Source organism: Rhynchophorus ferrugineus, unplaced genomic scaffold (genome assembly GCF_030347505.1).
Source record: "Rhynchophorus ferrugineus isolate W39M unplaced genomic scaffold, kcgeb_rfMv2 rfM3, whole genome shotgun sequence".
Lineage (NCBI taxonomy): Eukaryota > Metazoa > Arthropoda > Insecta > Coleoptera > Curculionidae > Rhynchophorus > Rhynchophorus ferrugineus.
Genome location: NW_027472582.1, coordinates 6,365,289 through 6,385,686, shown reverse-complemented (window position 1 = coordinate 6,385,686; position 20,398 = coordinate 6,365,289). Strand labels below are relative to the sequence as shown.

Below are 20,398 nucleotides of genomic sequence, written 5' to 3'. Positions count from 1 at the left end.
CAGATTATCTCAGTCATACATTGATGCCTAATTTACCACTCTGCGTTTCATTGTTTGTGATTCACGGTTATTTATTAACGGGCGATGTTTTTTCTTCTACGAGAAAAAAAAAGGCAACGCGGTGTACTCTAGATTTTTGCTGACACACGAAACGGAGTTGCAACAAAATGCATTTTATAAAACGTATTCCCCATTCAATGTTATCAACAATAGACATGTTGGCAACGTGGTAGGTTTCGTTTGATAAGACGTGACGAAATATATAAAAATACATTATTTGAAAACCTGGCACCATTTGGCCGAGTATCTTTTTGTGGTTAACGTTGAAATGAGGATTAAACCACAATGCAGACTCTAAATGCTGCAAAAATTAACAGACATAAAAATAATTAACTGCACCTTTTATTAAAATATATTTTTCAATAACAAATATCAAAAAAAATATAATCTACCCAAATGGATTTCCGTATCTCATAGATTGGTTTACTTTTTCTGATTAATATATATATATTTTTAAATTAAGACCGCTTATTTACTTTTAACTGACATATATAGATAAAATGTATTTTAAAAAAATGCATGACTCATTAAAACTGAATTAGGTGTTTGATTACTAATAACTGTCATTAAAAGTAAAAACGCAAAATATAACCTAACCTATAATTATCGAATATAGCAACAATTAAATTATTTTTTATAATATTTTTCATTGGTAATGTAAAAAATGCGTTATCTTTGACAAAAAAAATATCCCTAGGATTTTTTTATTGGTCACTCTCAATGGGATGTTACGTTTTAAGACTATAGATATAAACGTAGTCGTACCTACAGATAAGAACCGTAATGTTATATAAAAGCGGAAATTTAACTAATAACTGAATTCATATACACGCCGGTCGTATATAACAAATTTCAGTCACGATCCGTTCACAGTTGCCAACATCGCGGGCCGTCAAGAGCGTCAAACGTCATGAGCGAGGGTGTAGTCAACATTATCCGGTGAAAATTTTCGAAAAAGTGTTTATTTTGACCGTTTTAAAATATGCTTAGATAATCTACGGACAGATAATAAGCAAAACTAACGTTATTAATTTATATTAAAATAATGACGTCTTTCTATAGAAGAGCTTTAGATACATTTTGGTCGCCTTCGGTCTGGTTACCTCCAAACACGACCTGGGCCGATATTTCTCCGGAATCAAGCACCGAAATTCGGCATGCAGATCACAGAGACCTATGGTATCCACTTCCATTGGCCCTTGTTCTTTTGTTAATTCGTTATTTATTCGAAAAGTAAGTGAGGTTATGACGATTTTGTTTTCATATCCACTGTATTTGCTTTGGCTTTTATCATGTTACATTCGGTTTTCGTGCGTTATTTACTCAGTTGTCCTTAGAATTTAGATTACGGTGGTAATAATTGCGATGTTTCAGATATTGGTTCGCACCTGTAGGATTAAGCTTAGGAATTAAGAATAGTAGACCAAAAAAAGCTCCGCCCAATCCAGTATTAGAAAAAGCATATAATCAGTCGAAAAAATGGGAACAGAAACAGGTGGGTGCATACATTTACCATTCCCCCCACGCGGACGGTTCTTAATTGCCAACATCCCATTTACAGATTCAAGGTTTAGCCAAGCAATTGGATCAAACCGAACGTCAGATAGAGAGATGGCTGAGATTGAGAAAGGGCCAGAACAAGCCTTCCACACTAACGAAATTCTGCGAAAATGCTTGGAGATGTGTCTATTATATATTTAGTTTCTCATATGGCATCATCATATTGTGGGATAAAGCTTGGCTGTGGGATATAAACGAGTGCTGGTAAGTTAAGTTTCAAAGTTTTTAATTTGTAAAGAAGCTTGATTACATAGTTATATAAGTAGGCTTTATAGAAAACAAATTTGTTTCCTCGAAATAAGTATCTTAATTTTTATCAAGCACATCGATAGTACTAAGTGCTATGATAAGGTAAGCTATAAGACAAACTGAACAATTGAATCGCGTAAAATTTATTATTATTCCAACGTTCTTGATTATTTATTTTATTAGTTTGAGTATTTTTAGGCAATAAAAGTGGAAATTATCTCAACATTGAGAGAGTATTAAACAAATGATTTTGGTTAACTGGTGTACTGCTTGTTTTATGACATTTAAAAATTGAAAATAAATTATTTTACAGTTTAGTTTTTATACAAAATACATGTACCTGAATATATTTGAATCAATTAAAAATACTTTGTATTAGAGCAGGAATTAATTCAATGCCATGTATTGGTCGTAATTTCGAAGTTATGGGCTTTAACCATTAAATTTCATATTTTAAACTTTTGTGTGAAACTATGGTGATAGTACTCCACTGGATTTAAATGGTTTTTATTTAGCAAAATCAGTTGATGGGTTTGAATATGTTGTCGTGGAAAAGACCAGTATTAGCAAGTAGTGGACAAATCTTGTGCATTACTTTTATTATATATTTAGTTCATAAGAACTTTTTTCAAAGGACATTTGAAAAAAAATAACCAAACTTACCCAGCCTTGTGTGCTTTGCAACATAGTCATTCATTTTTATTTATATAGACAGATTAAATCTAGGTTATTGACTATTGGTAGATTTTGCGATGACTTTGTCGTTAAAATTGTCTATTTCTGAGATAATTTTTTTCAATAGGTGGACATTTTAAACTGTTTAAACATTTTGATTGTTTCCTAAATTTCTAAAAGTGTTTCATGGTCTTCGGAAACAGATTTTTTCAAATCAAACTACAGATAATACAAACCACACAACGTAATTGAACCAATTTTTCTCGGTAAATGTTTATTGACACACCAAAATACTAAAGTACTCATGCAGATTCTAATAGTTGTAGAATTTTCTTGAAATATATATATATATATATATATATATATATATATATATATATATATATATATATATATATATATATATATACATGACTTCGCTAATCTCAGATACACTCAATCAAGAACCTTGTTGATAATTTAATGGTGAATCATAAGCGATTAAATAGCCCGATGAGTATACAATATTTACATCAATTATCAGCCTTGCTGAGATGAGAATCAGGCGATTTTGTTTTAACATTGTTTCATATAGAAACAGATGAACAATGTGTGCGAACCATGGTTACTATGTTTTAATATATTATAATTTCTATTTATCTAACATTTTTAGGGTTTAATATTTATTTAGGTGTGTCAGTCAATGGTGAATAATTTATGTGTATATATTGTGGGATAAAAATATTAAACTGGTTTTAAAATATGGTTCAAAATAAAGTCCAAATATTATCGTCTAAAGATTCCTTGAAAATTATAATTAACAGACTTGGCAAGTATGTGGAGTGATGAAAGAAAAAGTGGAGTTTACTCAGCTATAACAGGTCAATTGAAAAGTCCCCGGCCTACCGTAGTAAAACACTTTTTTTATTCAATATAATTCCAACTTTTCGATACTATTTAGGTAGTACGATTTGTCCTTTGCTTCAAAATAGGCCTCAGTTTCGACGATCACCTCTTCGTTCGACGAAAATTTCTTCCCAGCGCGCAATCTTTTGAGATCTGAGAACAGGAAATAGTCGCTGGGGGCCAGATCTGGAGAATACGGTGGATGAGGAAGCAATTCGAAGCCCAATTCATGGATTTTTGACATGGTGCATTGTCTTGGTGAAGCACCACTTTCTTTTTCTTCAAATGCGTCCGTTTTTCGGCGATTTCATCCTTCAAACGGTCCAATAACGCTATGTAATTCCATGCGCATCCCAGAATACAGACGCCATAGCTTTGCCAGCCGACTGTTGCGTTTTCCCACGGTTTGGAGCAGGATCATCGTGTGCAGTCCACTCGGATGACTGCCGATTGGACTTCGGAGTTAAATGATGGAGCCATGTTTCGGGTTTGTTAAGCTTGATCATCTTCAAACACTGCTCCGAATCATCAACTCGTCATTGTTTTTGGTCAAAAGCTTTCTCATACCCAAATATTCGTGAATGAAATCATGTGTACGTTCAGTTGATATCTTTATAGTGTCTTCTATTTCATTCAATTTCAATTTGCGGTGATTCAAAATAATTTTGTGGATTTTTTTAATGTTTTCGTCGCTAACATCCTCTTATGGGCGTTCACTACGTTCACCGTCTTCGGTGCTCATTTCACCACGTCTAAACTTAGCCTACCAATCCTTGATGGTTGATTTTGTTGGCGCAGTGTCCGGAAACTCGGCATCAAGACAATTTTTTGCTTCAACTGTATATTTTCCCTTCAAAAAGCAAAATTTTATCAACACGCTAAATTCCTTTTTATCAATTTTTTTCATAATAACAAAAGTTCACAATTGTTTACTGGTGTTAATATAAGAGGATATAATATATTGATATAAGTCCACAGGGTTTTTCTAATGGGCGTTTTTTATTTGGTTTTAATGTCACTTTAGTAATTTGAAAAAATCTAAAGAAAAATACAACCAGTTTAATTTTAGTTGCCCGCTACAGACTGATTCTTATTGAAACAATCTAATGTATTGGGTTTTTTGAAGAAAGTTGTATAAGGTTTTGCATCATGGGGGGCGACTGGGTAAAATACTCGAGTTTATTCAACTAATTGCTGTTTTTTAGGCCACGATCATTTTAGAATAATGATGGTATCTTGAACCGCAGTAACTTAAATCATACTCAAGTTGTATGTCTTATATGTCGATCATTTCTAAAATATTTTAAATGTAGGACGCCGTGTGTATAAATAAAAGCGGAGACGGCTTAGATCTGTCCAAAAATTAACGTTTTAAATTTTGTATCTTTAACTGCTGAATAAATAATATATATTAACAATAAAAATTATTACAGAAGTATATATAGATTTTATGAAATATATATTTGATAAAAAGTTATTTTGGGTTTTCCTAATAGATGGATTTAAAGTCGCATATCTTTAGGTCTATATTAGGGATTTTTCTTTAATTTGAAGCTGACGTGACGTGAGAAATCGGTACAATGTGTTTTATTCAAAGTATCGTCCATCAATAGCCGTTACTTTTTCCCCTCTTTCAGGCTTTCTTTTTGGATTCTATCGAAAGAACAATGGATTTTTTGAGGCTATCCACGGATTCCATTTTGGTATCTTCATAGGAAGTGAAGCGCGTTTTAGACAGGCCACGAGTCATATGTCGGAACAAGTAGTAATCAGAAGGAGCAAGGTCTGAAGAATATGACGGTTGGGGTTGCACTTCCCATTTTAATGTTTCCAAGTATGTTTTCGCCGGTTTAGCAACCTGTGGTCGAGTGTCGTCATGCTGAAGAATAATATTGTCATCTTTGCTTATGTTTCGGCCTTTTTTCGCGCAGAACTCAGCTCAAGAACGGATCATTTGTAGTCGATAGCGATCCCCATTGATGGTTTCATCGAGGAATGCCTTCAAATCCGCGTCTTCAATTTGTTGGCTGTCGAGAATGCTCAGTCTACGGCGTCAAATCGGTCGAAAATCACCACTTTCGAAACTTTGAAACCAATATTCACATGTTGCAATCGATAGAGCATAGTTGTCATAAGCTTCATACCGCATTCGATGACATTCAGGCGCCTTTTTATTCAAATTGAAGTAAGAGAGGAAAATTTCCCTTAAATCCGATTTACTCGATACAAATTCACACATTTGCAACGCACTGAAAATATTTTTTGTGTTAAAGTAGTTAGTGTTAATGTGTAGCTAGTGTTAAAGTTGGTCGAAATTTCGTTGATATTTTAAAGATATTGACCATAGAATACTAATGTAATGGTTAATTATGGAAAGTTAGCGTCAAATTAATTGCTTCAGTTTGTTGCCAAGAAATCTCAGAAGCTCTACGGTGACGAAATTACGACTTTACCAGATGTTTGACAGCCATTGATAGCAGACAATCTCTCTAATATTTTCCATTAATTAATAATGTTCCACGAAAATAAAAATATTTTTCCCCAGATATAAAGAAAATATTCAAAAATTAAACTCAGTTTAGCTTCTCTTATAATCACTAGGAGAAATATCAGAAGTCTACTTATAAATCTTTTGATTTACGAGCCTCTAGGGAGTGATGTGCTAATCAAACACCTTTTCATTTATCAGTAATATCCATAAGATTTTAGTTATTTTACTTTCATGGAATGTAACAATTTCACCAATAAACGGATGCATTTTTTTGTCTTCTGTTAATTATGTTTCAATGCAACGCCAGTTTCCGAAGAAATTAAACAAGAATTATCGAGAATATGTGTGATACAATTATTTGTGCACATTTTTTCCAGATAATCTATCGACTTTTTATTTTTAAAGAGGTTCAATGTGCCGGTGGTATAGCGAGAGCAAGGTCAGGTTCATGTAGTTCGTTTCTGATATAGAGTCGTTTCTGAATTGACATTTTTTATGTTTATATATATATATATATATATATATATATATATATATATATATATATACACCATTTTGATTTTGTGTTACTTTCGGTTATTCCCGTAATGTTGGATTTAATTTGATTGATGCTCTGAAGTTGTTACAGTTCTGAAAATAATCTTACTTATAATACTTTGTTGATTAGATTTAATTAAATGCAATTTAAAATTAAAATAGTTTATGTAATTATTTATTTTTTTAATTAATGTTATATATCAAATACATTTCTGATCTTATATTGAAAATACTGTTAAAATTATTATCTTTACTTCATTATGAGAGAAACATGATTAACTTAAGAAATTGTGGTCCAATCTCAACCACAGGGCGATCACTAGTTTACATTATTTTGCCTTTCCCCTGTAAAATGGTGTTCTTGAAATTACGTGAGTTTATAAAAACAATATTTTTCTAGGAGTCTTACGTATGCTTTTATATTTTTTAGTGATCAGTAGTGTTAAGTAATCAGTAGTAAATTTTATAAATTAAAAAATGCGCATCCGCCATTTTTTCTAAGCATCTTGAAAAAATATAACATACAACTCAAAACGAATTCATCATTTCGCGTTTTATTTGCAAACATATCGTATTATGAAACTGTGACTTTTGATATTTAATTGGCAATCACCTCATTAAATATAGAATTTAAATACGTTTTTCTACTACGTAGTTTAGCATCCATTTATTTTATTTATAACCGGAGCAACACTTCTGTATTGTAGTGACTTTCAACCTTATACGTGCAATTCTTGGAATTAATTGATTTGTTTAATTCAAGTAGAGAGTAGAGATGTTGGCCGCAGTGAAAAACATCGGTATATCGATATTTCAAAAAAATATCGATAAACAAGTATATTGATATATCGGCCCAGACAAATCTTGACCTAGATTTTAAAAAATAACGTAATTTTAAAGGTTTATTATATATTATATTTATAGTTATATATTATAGTTATTTTTATATATTTTTAAGAAAATATTGATATAGATTATCGATATATCGATATTTTTTGGCATCCCTAGTAAAAACTACAGAGAAATGGACTATTTCTATTATATGATGGGCTAGTTCAGCGCAGGTGTACTTAACAGGTGATCATTTAACATTTTAATTTAATCATCGCACCCTTTTTAAATTGAATAATAATTGTATTTATCGTTAATAAATTTTAAGATTATTATTCGCTCAAACTTTAAAGAAAGAAGTTTTAACATTCAAATGACTTTAATAAATATCAATTGAAATAGTCGATAGTGAAGAAAAATAGCGACCGAAAATAGTAATAACTATTTTCAGTCAAATGCACGGTTCGACTGTTTTTTTTCCATTCGTGATGTCAGACGAAGATGTAGGAATTCTGGTCCGTATAAATTGTGAGATAGGAAAGGACGGAAATAAATGCTTGCAGCAGTGAATTTTAATAATAAATATAAATGGTACGATACAACTTAAACAAAACCTAAAGACTACAGATGTTCAATAACCATAAATACTAAATAAAATGTAAACGTATACCTATCATTGAAAAATCTAATCCATGACGAACTTAAAAATGATCGTACAATAACTACCTGACCATTTTTAAATAAAAGTTTTATTTATTTTTGAACGGAAATATTTTAAATTACTGTTAAGGAATATTATCATGTTCAACTTTTCTCCCGTGAGCCGATTTTGAAAAACTGAAAAAAAGTAAAGTTGCTGCAGTACTTGCAGTAATTAGTTCATTCTAGCCATTTTTTTAAATCAAAATACCTCCAGATGTCAATACATTCTTGGTCAGTAGTTGTGTCTTGAATTTCGAGTTGTGGAACTATATTTGTATTTTTTGAAGTTAGAATGGAAGCTACCTCTTTTATGATAACTTTTTGTATCGCCTCAGCATTATTTACAATACTAAATCCTGCTTTTTAAAATCTAGGATCTAAAAATGTGGATTTCCCGCATATCATGTTCATTTCTAAAATTGCCAGTCTTTTATTGGACATCTAATAGACAATTTTGTAATTTTTTTCTCCATTCACTTGTTAAAATCCTGGATTTGATGGAATGTTGCAGTTCTCTTATTAACCATATAGTTAAAGATATCATGGGATATCTTTCACCAGATAACTCGGTGGTCATTATTTCAATGGGCTTTAAAAGTTGAACACATTCTGTTAAGTTGGTCTATTGGTCAACAAATGAAAACTTGTGATCTTCTTAATAGCCATTGAAATAAATTGTTGAATATTAAAGTTTTCCTATCAGAAAATATATTTATTACAAATATTTAATATACTTTATTCGCCTCTTTACCGTTAATATTTTTAAAAGAAATTTAACAACTGCTACTGCAAAAACTTCTTCGAATCTTTGGGAATCGATGCAATTTCTGAAATCTTTGCAACCTAAATTTAGTTTTCAAGATTTTAGGAAAAAAGTTTTGACAAACAAAAGGCTTGGACAAAAATCGTGAAAGTTTATCAAAAAAGTATTACTTATCATACCAGTCCAAAGTATTACCTAGTATGTCAGTCAAAAGTATGTTACTATTTATCATTTACAATTTAATTTTAGGACATTTTAGTCGTCCATTTTTAAATTCCTTTTAATACAAAAAATTAGCTGAAATAATGCCTTGATATTTTTTTGGGGTATATGGAAAAGTTATTAGGCAAATATTATTTTATTTGAAATTATGATTACAATATTGCACACTTGGATTTCCATATTTAACCATCTTAGACACACCTTTAATTATTTAGTTTCAATAATGCATTACTAAAAAAACAACCTTTATTTTTAAAACTATTTGAATGGTGACATTTGTAGCACGCAAGTACCTACCGCTAGTAAAAAGCGCGTAATATTTTTCAATAACAATAACTTGTTACGTCTACGAAAATCTGAGACAGCCATTTTTTTCTGAGTAAGGGAAGGTTTATCGAACGTATGTCATATACTTAGAGCTTCCCCGCTTGATTTTATTGCAAATTTTCCCCTTTCCTATAGGAAAAAGCCTTAGATGCACCAAAATTTATCAGTTTTCCACATATTTTATGGAATTATGAGGAAAAGAACTTACAGCTAACAACTTTGGACACGTTCGTTTTCAAAAAAAATTCAAAATTATAAACATATAGTGTTTGTACATAATAGCATCAAGTTTGATACGGAATCTGTTATTCAGTGATTCAGTGATGGGGCCCCTCAAATCCGATCCATTAATAAAAATCTCAAACGCGCATCCACCATTTTTTCTCATTTATATTTTATATCGATTAATATTTTATAATATTCTACTCTACTGGAAATTTATTCTAAAAAATCAGTGTTTGTACTTAAAAACATCGAGTTTTATTAGAATTTCTTATTCAGTAATGAATCTCTTCAGAACGTATCGATAATAAAGGGCATTCACCATTTTTAAAATTTTATTTTATATAAATACATATTTCATATGACAACAAATACAATAAAATACAGTGTTTCTACTTAATAACATCGGTATAAATCATATTTTATATATAATCTGTTATTCATTAAGGTATCTCTCTTCAAATCTTATCAATTGATAACATTCTGGAAGCGCATTCGCCATTTTTCTGAGTATATCAAAATATATCTCAAAATGTATTTCATATTAATTTTAATTATATCGCATCGTGTTTTTACGCGTTTTTTACACAGCTAAATATAGACTTAATATATGTAACACTTAAACATACGAATCGGTTCGTGTTTTTGAACTAAAAATACTAAAATGACTATATTAAAGGGTTCCTAAAAAATACGAAACAATATATCGTAAAAAAAGTTTATTATTCAAGGAAATGTCGTTCCATTAAAATAAATAGAATGCTAAACAGCCATCGCTTTGACTAGCAGACGTGTATATTTTGTCATCGTAATTACCACTGGTAAATGAATAATAAAAAGTTCCCGAAACGGGCTCAAGTTAAAATTGTTGGCTTCGATGCCGCCTTTATCATCATTACAAATACAATATTGACATAAACGCATAATACAGCCAACGTTGATCGTATCCGGCGAGAAACTTACTAATTTAGGTTAGAATTATATCACACATTGTTATTCGTAGCTACCAGAAACTTATCAGAATTCGGTCTGATGATAAAGTCGTTTGTTAGTCGCTGGCGGCTTTTTGGCGGAGGCGGCGGGGTTCCGAGAATGTTGTGATTCTTCGTCCAGGTATAGTTTGTTAATGGAAGTCACTAGTTCGCGGACGGTGTTGGGCGGTTTCCATGGAGGCTCGTCCGTGGAGGTCTTTTCTCGCGTCGGCTGCTTCAGGACGCTCCTCTCCGACCTGTACAGCGGGTTGCTTCTCATTATCATGTTCGAACCCGCCGATTTACCTTCGTGGGGCCATGACTTAAACTCCCCGGGCGTCGCCTGTTTCTTGACGGGTTCCCGTTGGGTGTCGGCGTTGATCCTGGGCGGGACCGGTGGCTTACGGTGAATATTCTCCTGAGATCGGGAATGGGTCCTGGCGAGGTCCCGGTTGTCGTTGCTCGGCGTGATTTTTTTCGCATTGTCGGGTTCCCGGTGTTGTCTCACCACTTTGATGCTGCCTCGGCGTTTCAGGTGTGCGGATTCCGGCAGGTCTTTGTCGCCGTCGTCGTGTTTCTTCCGTTGGATGAAGGATTTGGCGCGTCGCAACATGTTCACGGATACTGAACGTTTTCGGGAACGAAATAAAAAAAGGTTCGTTCGTCGAGGTGCGCGACTCGGTACTGAAGCGAGCTTTCGTCGTAATTAACTGGCGCGATAAGATGTCTTATCGATAATTTTTTTCTGTCCTACGATTTTGTGTACGGATCGAGTGACGTTCCACCTGTAACGCCGCCCCGTCGGGCGGTATGGAATAAACGATGACGTCCGCGGTGGTGTGCGGAGCATACATAACGTTCTTTTAGACGCGCGGACGTTGATTTAAACGGCCCACTTCTGTACGTGCGACGTAAATTCGATGAAGAATCCACCTTCCGTTCGGCAGCTATAACACCCGTTTAGATCGACACTTTCTAACAAGAGTGTCATTATCGACGGTCCGGGCACGCGCATACTATCATTCGGACTTGCGACTTTGCGAGTTCTCCTAAATTATAAGTATATTAGAAAAATATCAGGTCTATAAGCCCGTCTAGATCGACACTTTCTAACAAGACTGTAATACCCAGAAGATCCGAGCACGCGCACAAGAATTCGGATTTGCGACGTTGCCACTTCTTGTAAATTATACGCATATTTGAACAAAATTTTGTATTACTGCATATTAAATCGCGTCCCGTACATTTGTAACCAACTTCGTGTTGAAGTCACTCCACAAAAAAATTTCAGTGCGTTGAAAATATCTATTTGTCCGACTAAATTGCGTTTTACTTTTTTACTTCAATTTTATTCAAAAGAAAAAGGCGTCGAATGCTGTACGAGGCTTATGACCCCCATACTCCGTCGAATTCAACATGTGTATACTGGTTTCGACGTTTTAAAAGTGGCGATTTTGACACCGAAGGCAAAAGGCGTTCTGGACCGTCAGATAAAATTAAAGACGAGTATTTGATCACATTACTCGATAATGATCCGTGTAAAACGCGAGAAGAATCGTTGAGAGTGACACAAGAAATTATTTCCAATTGCTTAAAGAACATGGGAATGATCCAAAAGTTTGCATATTTTGTACCGTATGAGTTGAAGCCAAAATACATTGAAAGGCGTCTGAAGAGGCAGATGTGAAATGCTACTTCTACTATGCATCGTATATGCTTGGTCATGCATAAACGACAAAGCAGAATAAGTTCAAGGTAATGTTGTGCATTTGATGGGATCAATTTGTTGAGGTATACTATGAGCTGCTAAAACCTAATGAAATCATCAATGGAAATCGCCATCGATTACTTATTAATTGATGCATTTTAGCCGATCACTGCGCGAGAAACGACCCAAAAAACGAGAAAAAAAGGCAATGTTGCTCTTCAGCAAGACGACGCTAGACCATATGTTGCAAAACCGTTGAAAATATACCTGGAAATATTAAAATGAGAGGTACTACCCCATCCGCTGCCGTATTCTCTAGTTGTAACCTGAGCAGCACATTTGTACTGATTTTTCACAATAAAGCTTAAAATAAAAAATATTTTTAATCACAATAATATACACCTCAAACTTAACATAATAACTGAACGTATTGTCGGATCTATGAGCATCTTGGATTACATTGTTCAAGAAACCAAATTCAAACCTAACCCCGTCAAAATTCTATTCTCGTTTTGTAACATTACCACTTGTAGTGTTGCTTGCTGAATATCTCTACCGAGTTAACTGTACTCTATAAACCCGTCTGTAACTCGTCCGATAAAACAGCCGATGCGCGTCATAGATGACGTCGAGTGTACCTCCAATTGCAGTTTGTAAAAATATAAAATTCGTTTTAAACCCTAAATGGATTTTTCCTTCTCTTATTTAATACTAGTTAAAAAGAGGTAGAATGCTATCTGATGCGTCGGAACATTTCAATTATCCTATAAAATTAGATTTGGGTTGGTATTAATGGACCATGTTACCATATGTCTTAGCAAAATGCAAGGTTCTTTAGTGATAATGGTTAGTAGTGTTGACATCATAGATTTTGATGATGTGCATATGCTGTTTTATTGGAAGGGCTACAGATAGAAACTTCCTATGTTTTAGCAAAAAAGCATGACGAACCATTTTAATTACTTATACATTCGTATATTTATGATTCGGTCCTCTCAATATTTAGACATTATTTCGTAAGTGTTATTCACTAATATTAAATGATTCACGAAGGAACATATAAAAAACATATGTAAAGTAATTTTGTTTTTCAATATCCTTATCTCAATAGACATGATGACTAATGTTTGAAAGACTGTTCCATTAGGTGATAATTTTTTCACTTTAAAAGGGCATTTATTGTTTTTCACATATCACGTTTCGAAATCATATGTTAGTCAAATCATGTTGCATCGGCCTTATTTTCATGTTATAAATCTAAATATGGAATAATAAATGAAGTAATACCTGATTGTATATTAGAACAGAGAATTATATGAATAACACAATTTTGAAATTGATATTTTACTTTTGCATGTATATTAAAACAATAACGAATACAATTAAGTAAATTATTTTTCGCAATTTAGAAATAATGTGTATTAAGGGAATGTATTTACAAACATTACGTTAACTAATTTTTCAAAATGTAAGTCTATAAAGTAAATAATCAAAATAATTGATACAAAGTTCAAAGAACAAAATGTCATATAGTCAAATATCTTATTACACTAAACTTTAAACATATTAATATTTATTTATTAATATATTAAACATCTTAATTTAATATAATGCCTTAAAATGTTTACAAATTTACTGTTAATAATTCATAATTTCTTTTATTTGTTCTATGTGTTCTCTCTATGCAAGTTATATAGTCAGTTTCATTTTAACTTCATTCATTTATGTATTCATATAGTCTTTTTCTTTTTTCCATATTTTTCACCTAAAATATATATTGCAATAAATACACTAAGCTGATTAAAAGAATGCAATTAAGAAATTTTAAGTAAAACTGCTTATTTTATTAAGGTATTTATTACGTAGAATATTCGGTTAGTATTTTGTTACGAAATGCATTTACTAAAGGAACCTGAAATGAATCAGAAGTTATTACCATTAAAATTTACAAAAAAATCTTAATAAATTTTAGAATTACCTTTAGTACAATCATTAATCAATTACTATCAGTCCTTAAGCAAGAAAAATTTTTCTTAACCCGTTCTCTGTTCACCAGGTATCAAATTAAATCAAACGCTGAGTTTGAAATTCTAAATATCTTCTAACAGGCGATTTTTGTTAATCTATGTTGGGATGAAGTTTTCGCATATGTCTGGTTTTTCTTTCACAGCTGCACATGTACGTTCGTATAAAGCGGACACATGAATTTGTTCCCTCTATAAAAAAATTAAAATATAATTTTACGTGATCATACTACTCTTAATCTTTTTCACCCAAACTTGCCATAATTCTTTACTAGTTCTAACAATAACGGGAATGAACGAAAGTAACACAGTATCTTAAATAACACTGTTTAAAATTAAATAACTTGGTTTGATAATGTTTAACATACTTTCCGTTTTAATATCGTTTTAGATGTAAAATTTTGTGATTTGGCTTCACATTCAGAATCGTCTGCCGATATTTTGCGTTACAACGTTGCCTGAATTTAAAAATTAGAATGTAGAGAATGCGAAACAGAACTAGCCCCAATATTTGATGTCAACCAGTGCAATTAAGTCGTGTAAAATATCCATTAAACCTTGAAGAAGACTTAAGAAATATTTTCGTAATCGATCTCATTTGAATCAAACTTCTTAAAATTTACCGTGTCTCATGCCTGAGTATTAAATAAATTGTTGCATTCCGGGAAGATTGATAAAGAAACAGTTCTACTACATAATTTATCACTAGATTTTACGAAGCGCCAGATATGTAAAAATACCAGTGTAATTAGAATTAATTTTTTAAAAAGTTCCGTGAAAAAATTAGAGTAATCTAATCTACAATTGCAGGCCTTGTTTAATTTGCGTAATTTCTTTTTGTCAATGTCAATTTAGTGTAAGACTTAGCTATTTTTTGAAGTCTAGTTCTTGAAATGTCTAGTACGTGGCGTTGCCAGTTCTTGTAAAGTTTATGTATATTTGAAGAACATTTCCTTTGGGACTCAAATTCCAATGGGACTACTATTTTTTGGTACAATTTTCATATTCTATAATATAATAAATGTAATATAAAGAACCCTTTTACAAGCGTTTTTAATTTTATTAAGAAAAAAAGAGAAAATAAAACAATATAACTTATAGATAACTTATGAGTAAATTTTTTTAACGTAATTTGTTTTTTACAGGAATGGCTTCCCTCATCAAAATGTCACGGACGACATTCGGTTGTACTACATATTCAGCATGGCCTTCTATTGGTCCCTGTGCGTATCTCAGTTCTTCGACGTTAAACGCAAAGATTTCTGGCAGATGTTCATCCATCACATAGCCACCATTCTGTTGATGGTTCTGTCCTGGGTAGTGAACGTCTTCCGGATCGGTAGTTTGGTTCTGGTGGTTCATGATTGTGCTGACATATTTTTAGAGGTAAGCAATTTGGAATCTGGAGCCGATTTAATTCGAAATTGATCTTTTCTTTTTTTTTGTTTTACACAGGCTGCGAAAATGGCCAAATATTCAGGATATCAAAAAGTTTGTGATACTATATTTGCTATATTTACAATTTTATGGATTGTAACGAGGATAGGACTTTATCCGTTTTGGATAATTTACAAGTAAGTTACTAGCTGTTGCCATATTTTTAGATCCAAGTTTTATTGATGTTATTACTAGTCGTTGTCGACTTACAATTTGCCTTCACAGTGACTTATAACTAGGTACTTATCTAGAACAACACTTTTCAGTGTTTTACCATTTAGTAAACTTTCCTACACAATTACACGGGAGCGCACGGTTTGATTCTCCTGAGTCTGTGTCCTAGTTTAGTGTACCCAAAAGTTGTATGGGAGTGGAGACATTCCTCATGTCTTGTTGCGCATCCCTTAATTTCCTCTATAACAGTTAGAATCTAAAGGTCTCAATGTAAGTAATTGTTCCTGTAGTATCTGGATGCATGCACATTATTTCCCAAGACTTTATTCTGAAACAAAACAATCCCCATAACTGAATTCCATAGGTCCATATAGATTTTAGTGTTTGTATATCAGCAACTTATTGTGTATGGATAAGTTGTATTTTCTTCTAAGTAAGTTCTTTTATTTTCTTTTTGATATGCATTATATGGGATAATAGTATTATTCATATTAATTTGTATATGAACAGTTTAATTATAGGTCAATTCAATATGCACCTATTTACCCTTATTGACTTATTATCCACGTCTGAGTTCACTTATTTATGCTATTACTTGCGTGTTGCACTTTTCTGCTTGCTTCTTCTCTATTGTCTCCAATATAATTAAGTATGCAAATAAATTAATGCTAACCTTGTAAGTCCTGTCGTTTTAAAAATAATGTTGACTTGTTTCTTATAAGGAACAAACCTAGAACAGTGATTCAGACCAGACAATGGTTTAATTAACTTTTTTAATGTGCTTTTTAATATGATGTATTGAACTGTCATGGTCCGAGTTGCCCAAGGAATTCTTCGATACCGACATCAAAAACTTCCGGAAAGATGGACAAAATGCGTAACTAGTGAGGGGAAATATCTAGAAAATCTGTCAGAGTATTTGTCTCCATCATATTTGAACCACCCTCGTATTGCTATGATGTAATGTTATACATTTTAAAACTGTTTTTGATATTGAAGTATTAAAATATTATATATATGAGCAAGGATTTTTCGAAATCAGGTCACCAAATAAAAGAATTTATTAAAATGGTTGGGTCTAATAATTAGGCAAGTTTACTATATACAGTACCAATTAATATTCAACAACATTAATATTATGATCTTTTGTTTATTTCAGTACTTCAATAGAAGCACCAAAATTAGTCCCCATGTTCCCGGCTTACTACATCTTCAACAGTTTACTCTGCATCTTGCTGGTTCTTCACATATTCTGGACTTACCTTATATTAAAAATAGTGTACAACTCGTTGAACGCTGGCCAGATGGAGGGCGATATCCGGTCCAGCAGCGACGACTACAGTACGGAATCAAACAATTCGAATTCTTTAACGAACCATACAAAATCCCAATGAGAATGAATATTTTTATTACTCAGCGGCAAGAGTTTTTTTTTACAAGACTCTTAGTATACAGATTTTTTAAAATATGTTTCATATAGCAGTACGTGAAAATAAAATTGCACTAGCTCTATATTGTGATCAACACTGAGTGATGAGGCAAGTTATTTGACCACAATATAAAACGATATAGCGCCTTCGCCAATTTCTTCATGCATTTAAAACAAAAAGAGATGTATTCCATTTTCGTTCCAAAGGAATTCATGCGAGTTGTAGTTTCATTCTGTTTTTCTCGTGTAAGTGTTGAGCCTTATTTTTAGTGAGTTTCTTTTTAATTTCGGTATTATTCTCGATCAGTTGGGGGGTTACCAAAATGTGTGTGCACCGTGTGTTTTTTGAGTCTATCTCGGCGTAGAGTCGATACATGTTATTGATACAATGGAAATGTTCTATATTTTATAAATCACACGAGAGTTCTAGTATTTAACACGATTTAGTTGTAGGAAAATTGTTTGAAAGTCTTGGAGTACAAATATTGTACACCTGGAAAATCCAAAGATAAATGTTCTGCTTTATTTATTAATATATAATGTTGTTACATTCTCAGATTATCTGTGAGGGAGTATGGAAGGCCGTTTTGTTGAAACTGTCCCGGTGGCATATCAGTATTGTTCCCCTAGATTTATACGGATTATCTCTTCCATTATCTCTCCACGCCAATAGAACCAGATTTAGATTTTTGTTCCGGTGAGAGGAAAGGAGTCTTCGAAGACTGATATATTTTTTATATCTAAGCACATTTTCGATAATCTGGGACTATTTTTTTCCATATTAGTTATTGTTGCATAACTATTTTTGATATATCATTTTCTGTTATATATTTCTTTTTCTATTATCCATTTTATTTACCACACTTCATGTTAAGGACCTATATCCTCACCAAATAAGACGAGCGTCTTGTTTTTGTGTCTCGGTTGGATATTTACAAATTTCTGTCGGTTATATATTCGAACGTCAACGAATTTTTGATATAGGTTCTGAGTTCTGTTTAGTTTGGTTTACATCACGCAGATCCGTAATACAAATCAATGTTCAATCATAAATGAAATTTAGATTTTTTAATGAAAGGAAATGTACCAAAACAGCAGGTTCACCTGTTGTGTTATGTAATAAAACATTTTCAATTTTGACTAGTCTCGTTCTTTATTATACCCACCAGTTTTACTGTACAGTCATAAAAACATATCCAGGTGAGTACACATTTTTTTCATGGTAAATTTTTCCTGTATTTTCTTTTGAGAAGCTGAGGAAGAATAGTATTGAGGCGTATAATAAATATGGATTTTAATCACGACCACCTGTTGAATTTTAAGTCCCGGGTCTAACACATTGATGGCGCTAGTTTTGTTGCATTAACCGTTTTACTAGTTAGTACTAATCTTCAAAAGAGAGCTGTTGAAATTTCATGATATTCTAACTATGTCTAGAGTTACACTACTTTGGTTATTTTCAAAATAAAGGATCAAAATATCGTTCAAGCGAAGCAATGGCTTGAAAAGTGTTATAAGGATTTCATCAAAAACAATAATAAAACGTTAGTTTGCTGACTCCAAACGTTGTCGTAGAGACACCTGCATAGACGCAGTGGGCGTCCAAAATGAGGTGGTAACACCAGAAAGTATTTAAAAATTCGTTTTAAATGATCCAAGAGTGAAGTTGCTTGAATTAGCTAACACCGTGAGAATATCGAAAGAACGTATATTTCATGAGCATTCGACTATCAGAAAACTCAAGTTCAAAGTGGGTGCCGTGTTTGCTCACTGACCAAAAACAAGAACGTGTTGATGATTCTGGGCAGTGTTTGGCCATGACATGAAAAAATGAATGGACATAGTTTCTATATTTGAATTGATTGAAATGTTTGGTGGAATTCTTTGGCCAAACTACAAATTATACTATCTATAGTCAATTCAAAATAGTAGTGACACAAGTGTCAATATATGTCTGTCTAAAGTTGTAAATTCGTTTTACAGTCAGACAATATTGTCATTTTATTCTATTTAAAAAGAGATAGAATGCTGTTAGAGAACTTCGAACACGTAACGAAATGAGCCTGCAAAAGTTGTCCATTTGCCAAACTTCTGAAAATTAATCAAAATATTGTAATTACGGCTTATAAACCGGCAAACCTTGTTTTAACGCTTTGTTTTAATAAATTTGAAATCGGCGCGGTTTTTATTTGAAAATATTTTTTTGCCTTGCAGCTGCGCTTTATATTAGTACGGACACGGTCAGTAAAATATCTCAAAAAATAAAAAAGATTGTTGGATAATCTAAGATTTAAGTGGTGTAAAGATAACCCACGAAGGGGTTTAATGGAACTGAGATTGCTTTTAAAAGAATACAATTTTTAAAAACATATAACAAAATCAAGGAAGAATTATATCAATTTATATATTTAAAAGAGCCATGAATATTTCAGAATGGTACATTGGGCTGCTCATGGCAAGATGTACAATGCACCATACCTACCATATATATAGTGCACTGGTGGAGAAAAGCCTAACAAGTTCATGAACAAAGCTAAGTATGAGCTCGATGAGACACATTGAAGAAGAAATTGACAAATGGTAGAATCTTGAGCAAGTTTTTAATAGATTGAAAATAAACAGCTTGGTTATTAACTTGACTAGTATTTCTGAAAGTGACTGCGATTGAATAAAACTATAAATGTTGGTTTATGATTCAATGCTGACGATTACCAAGACAGGCTGACGAAAGAGGAAACCACTAAAGGTCAGTATACAATTAATATACTTTAATTGTAGGGAATCGTATAATAGAATGTGAAAGCTTTTTGAGCATCTGTGTTAACATGTCTGAGTAGAGAAATAACACTAACTGTTTTGCAGATATGGCAAATAGATTAAGGAAGAGGATGCAATGATTAAATGTAGTTTTATCAAGAAAGATGTATATAGATAGTAACACGACAAACTAAAAAGAAATATAGTAATATCATAATGACTTTACAAGGATACATTGCATCGAAAGAAACAAGAACTAAGTGTAAAACATAAATATGCTCCCTAATGAAAGTAAAATACATTACTCAGATATACAATTGTTAATTAAGTGGATTAGGCCTTCTGGGGATACCACTACAAACAAAAACGCGTCT

General features: G+C 32.5%; 1 protein-coding gene across 1 annotated transcript; it reads left to right on the top strand.

Annotated features, from left to right (window-relative positions):
- Positions 1-837: 837 nt before the first annotated feature.
- Positions 838-18,407, top strand: LOC143193788 (ceramide synthase 6). The gene is made up of 6 exons (XM_076400174.1): positions 838-1,293; positions 1,435-1,555; positions 1,622-1,824; positions 15,373-15,613; positions 15,683-15,801; positions 16,998-18,407. The coding sequence occupies exons 1-6, from the start codon at positions 1,106-1,108 to the stop codon at positions 17,230-17,232; spliced, it is 1,107 nt and encodes a 368-aa protein (XP_076256289.1). The 5' UTR covers positions 838-1,105; the 3' UTR covers positions 17,233-18,407.
- The last annotated feature ends 1,991 nt before the right edge of the window (positions 18,408-20,398 follow it).

Bases quoted from the DNA above. Each gene is read 5' to 3' on its own strand.
- LOC143193788 (XM_076400174.1), top strand. From the start codon at position 1,106: ATGACGTCTTTCTATAGAAGAGCTTTAGATACATTTTGGTCGCCTTCG. The intron at 1,294-1,434 runs GTAAGTGAGGTT...GCGATGTTTCAG, and splicing joins ATTCGTTATTTATTCGAAAA to ATATTGGTTCGCACCTGTAG. The intron at 1,556-1,621 runs GTGGGTGCATAC...TCCCATTTACAG, and splicing joins AAAAATGGGAACAGAAACAG to ATTCAAGGTTTAGCCAAGCA.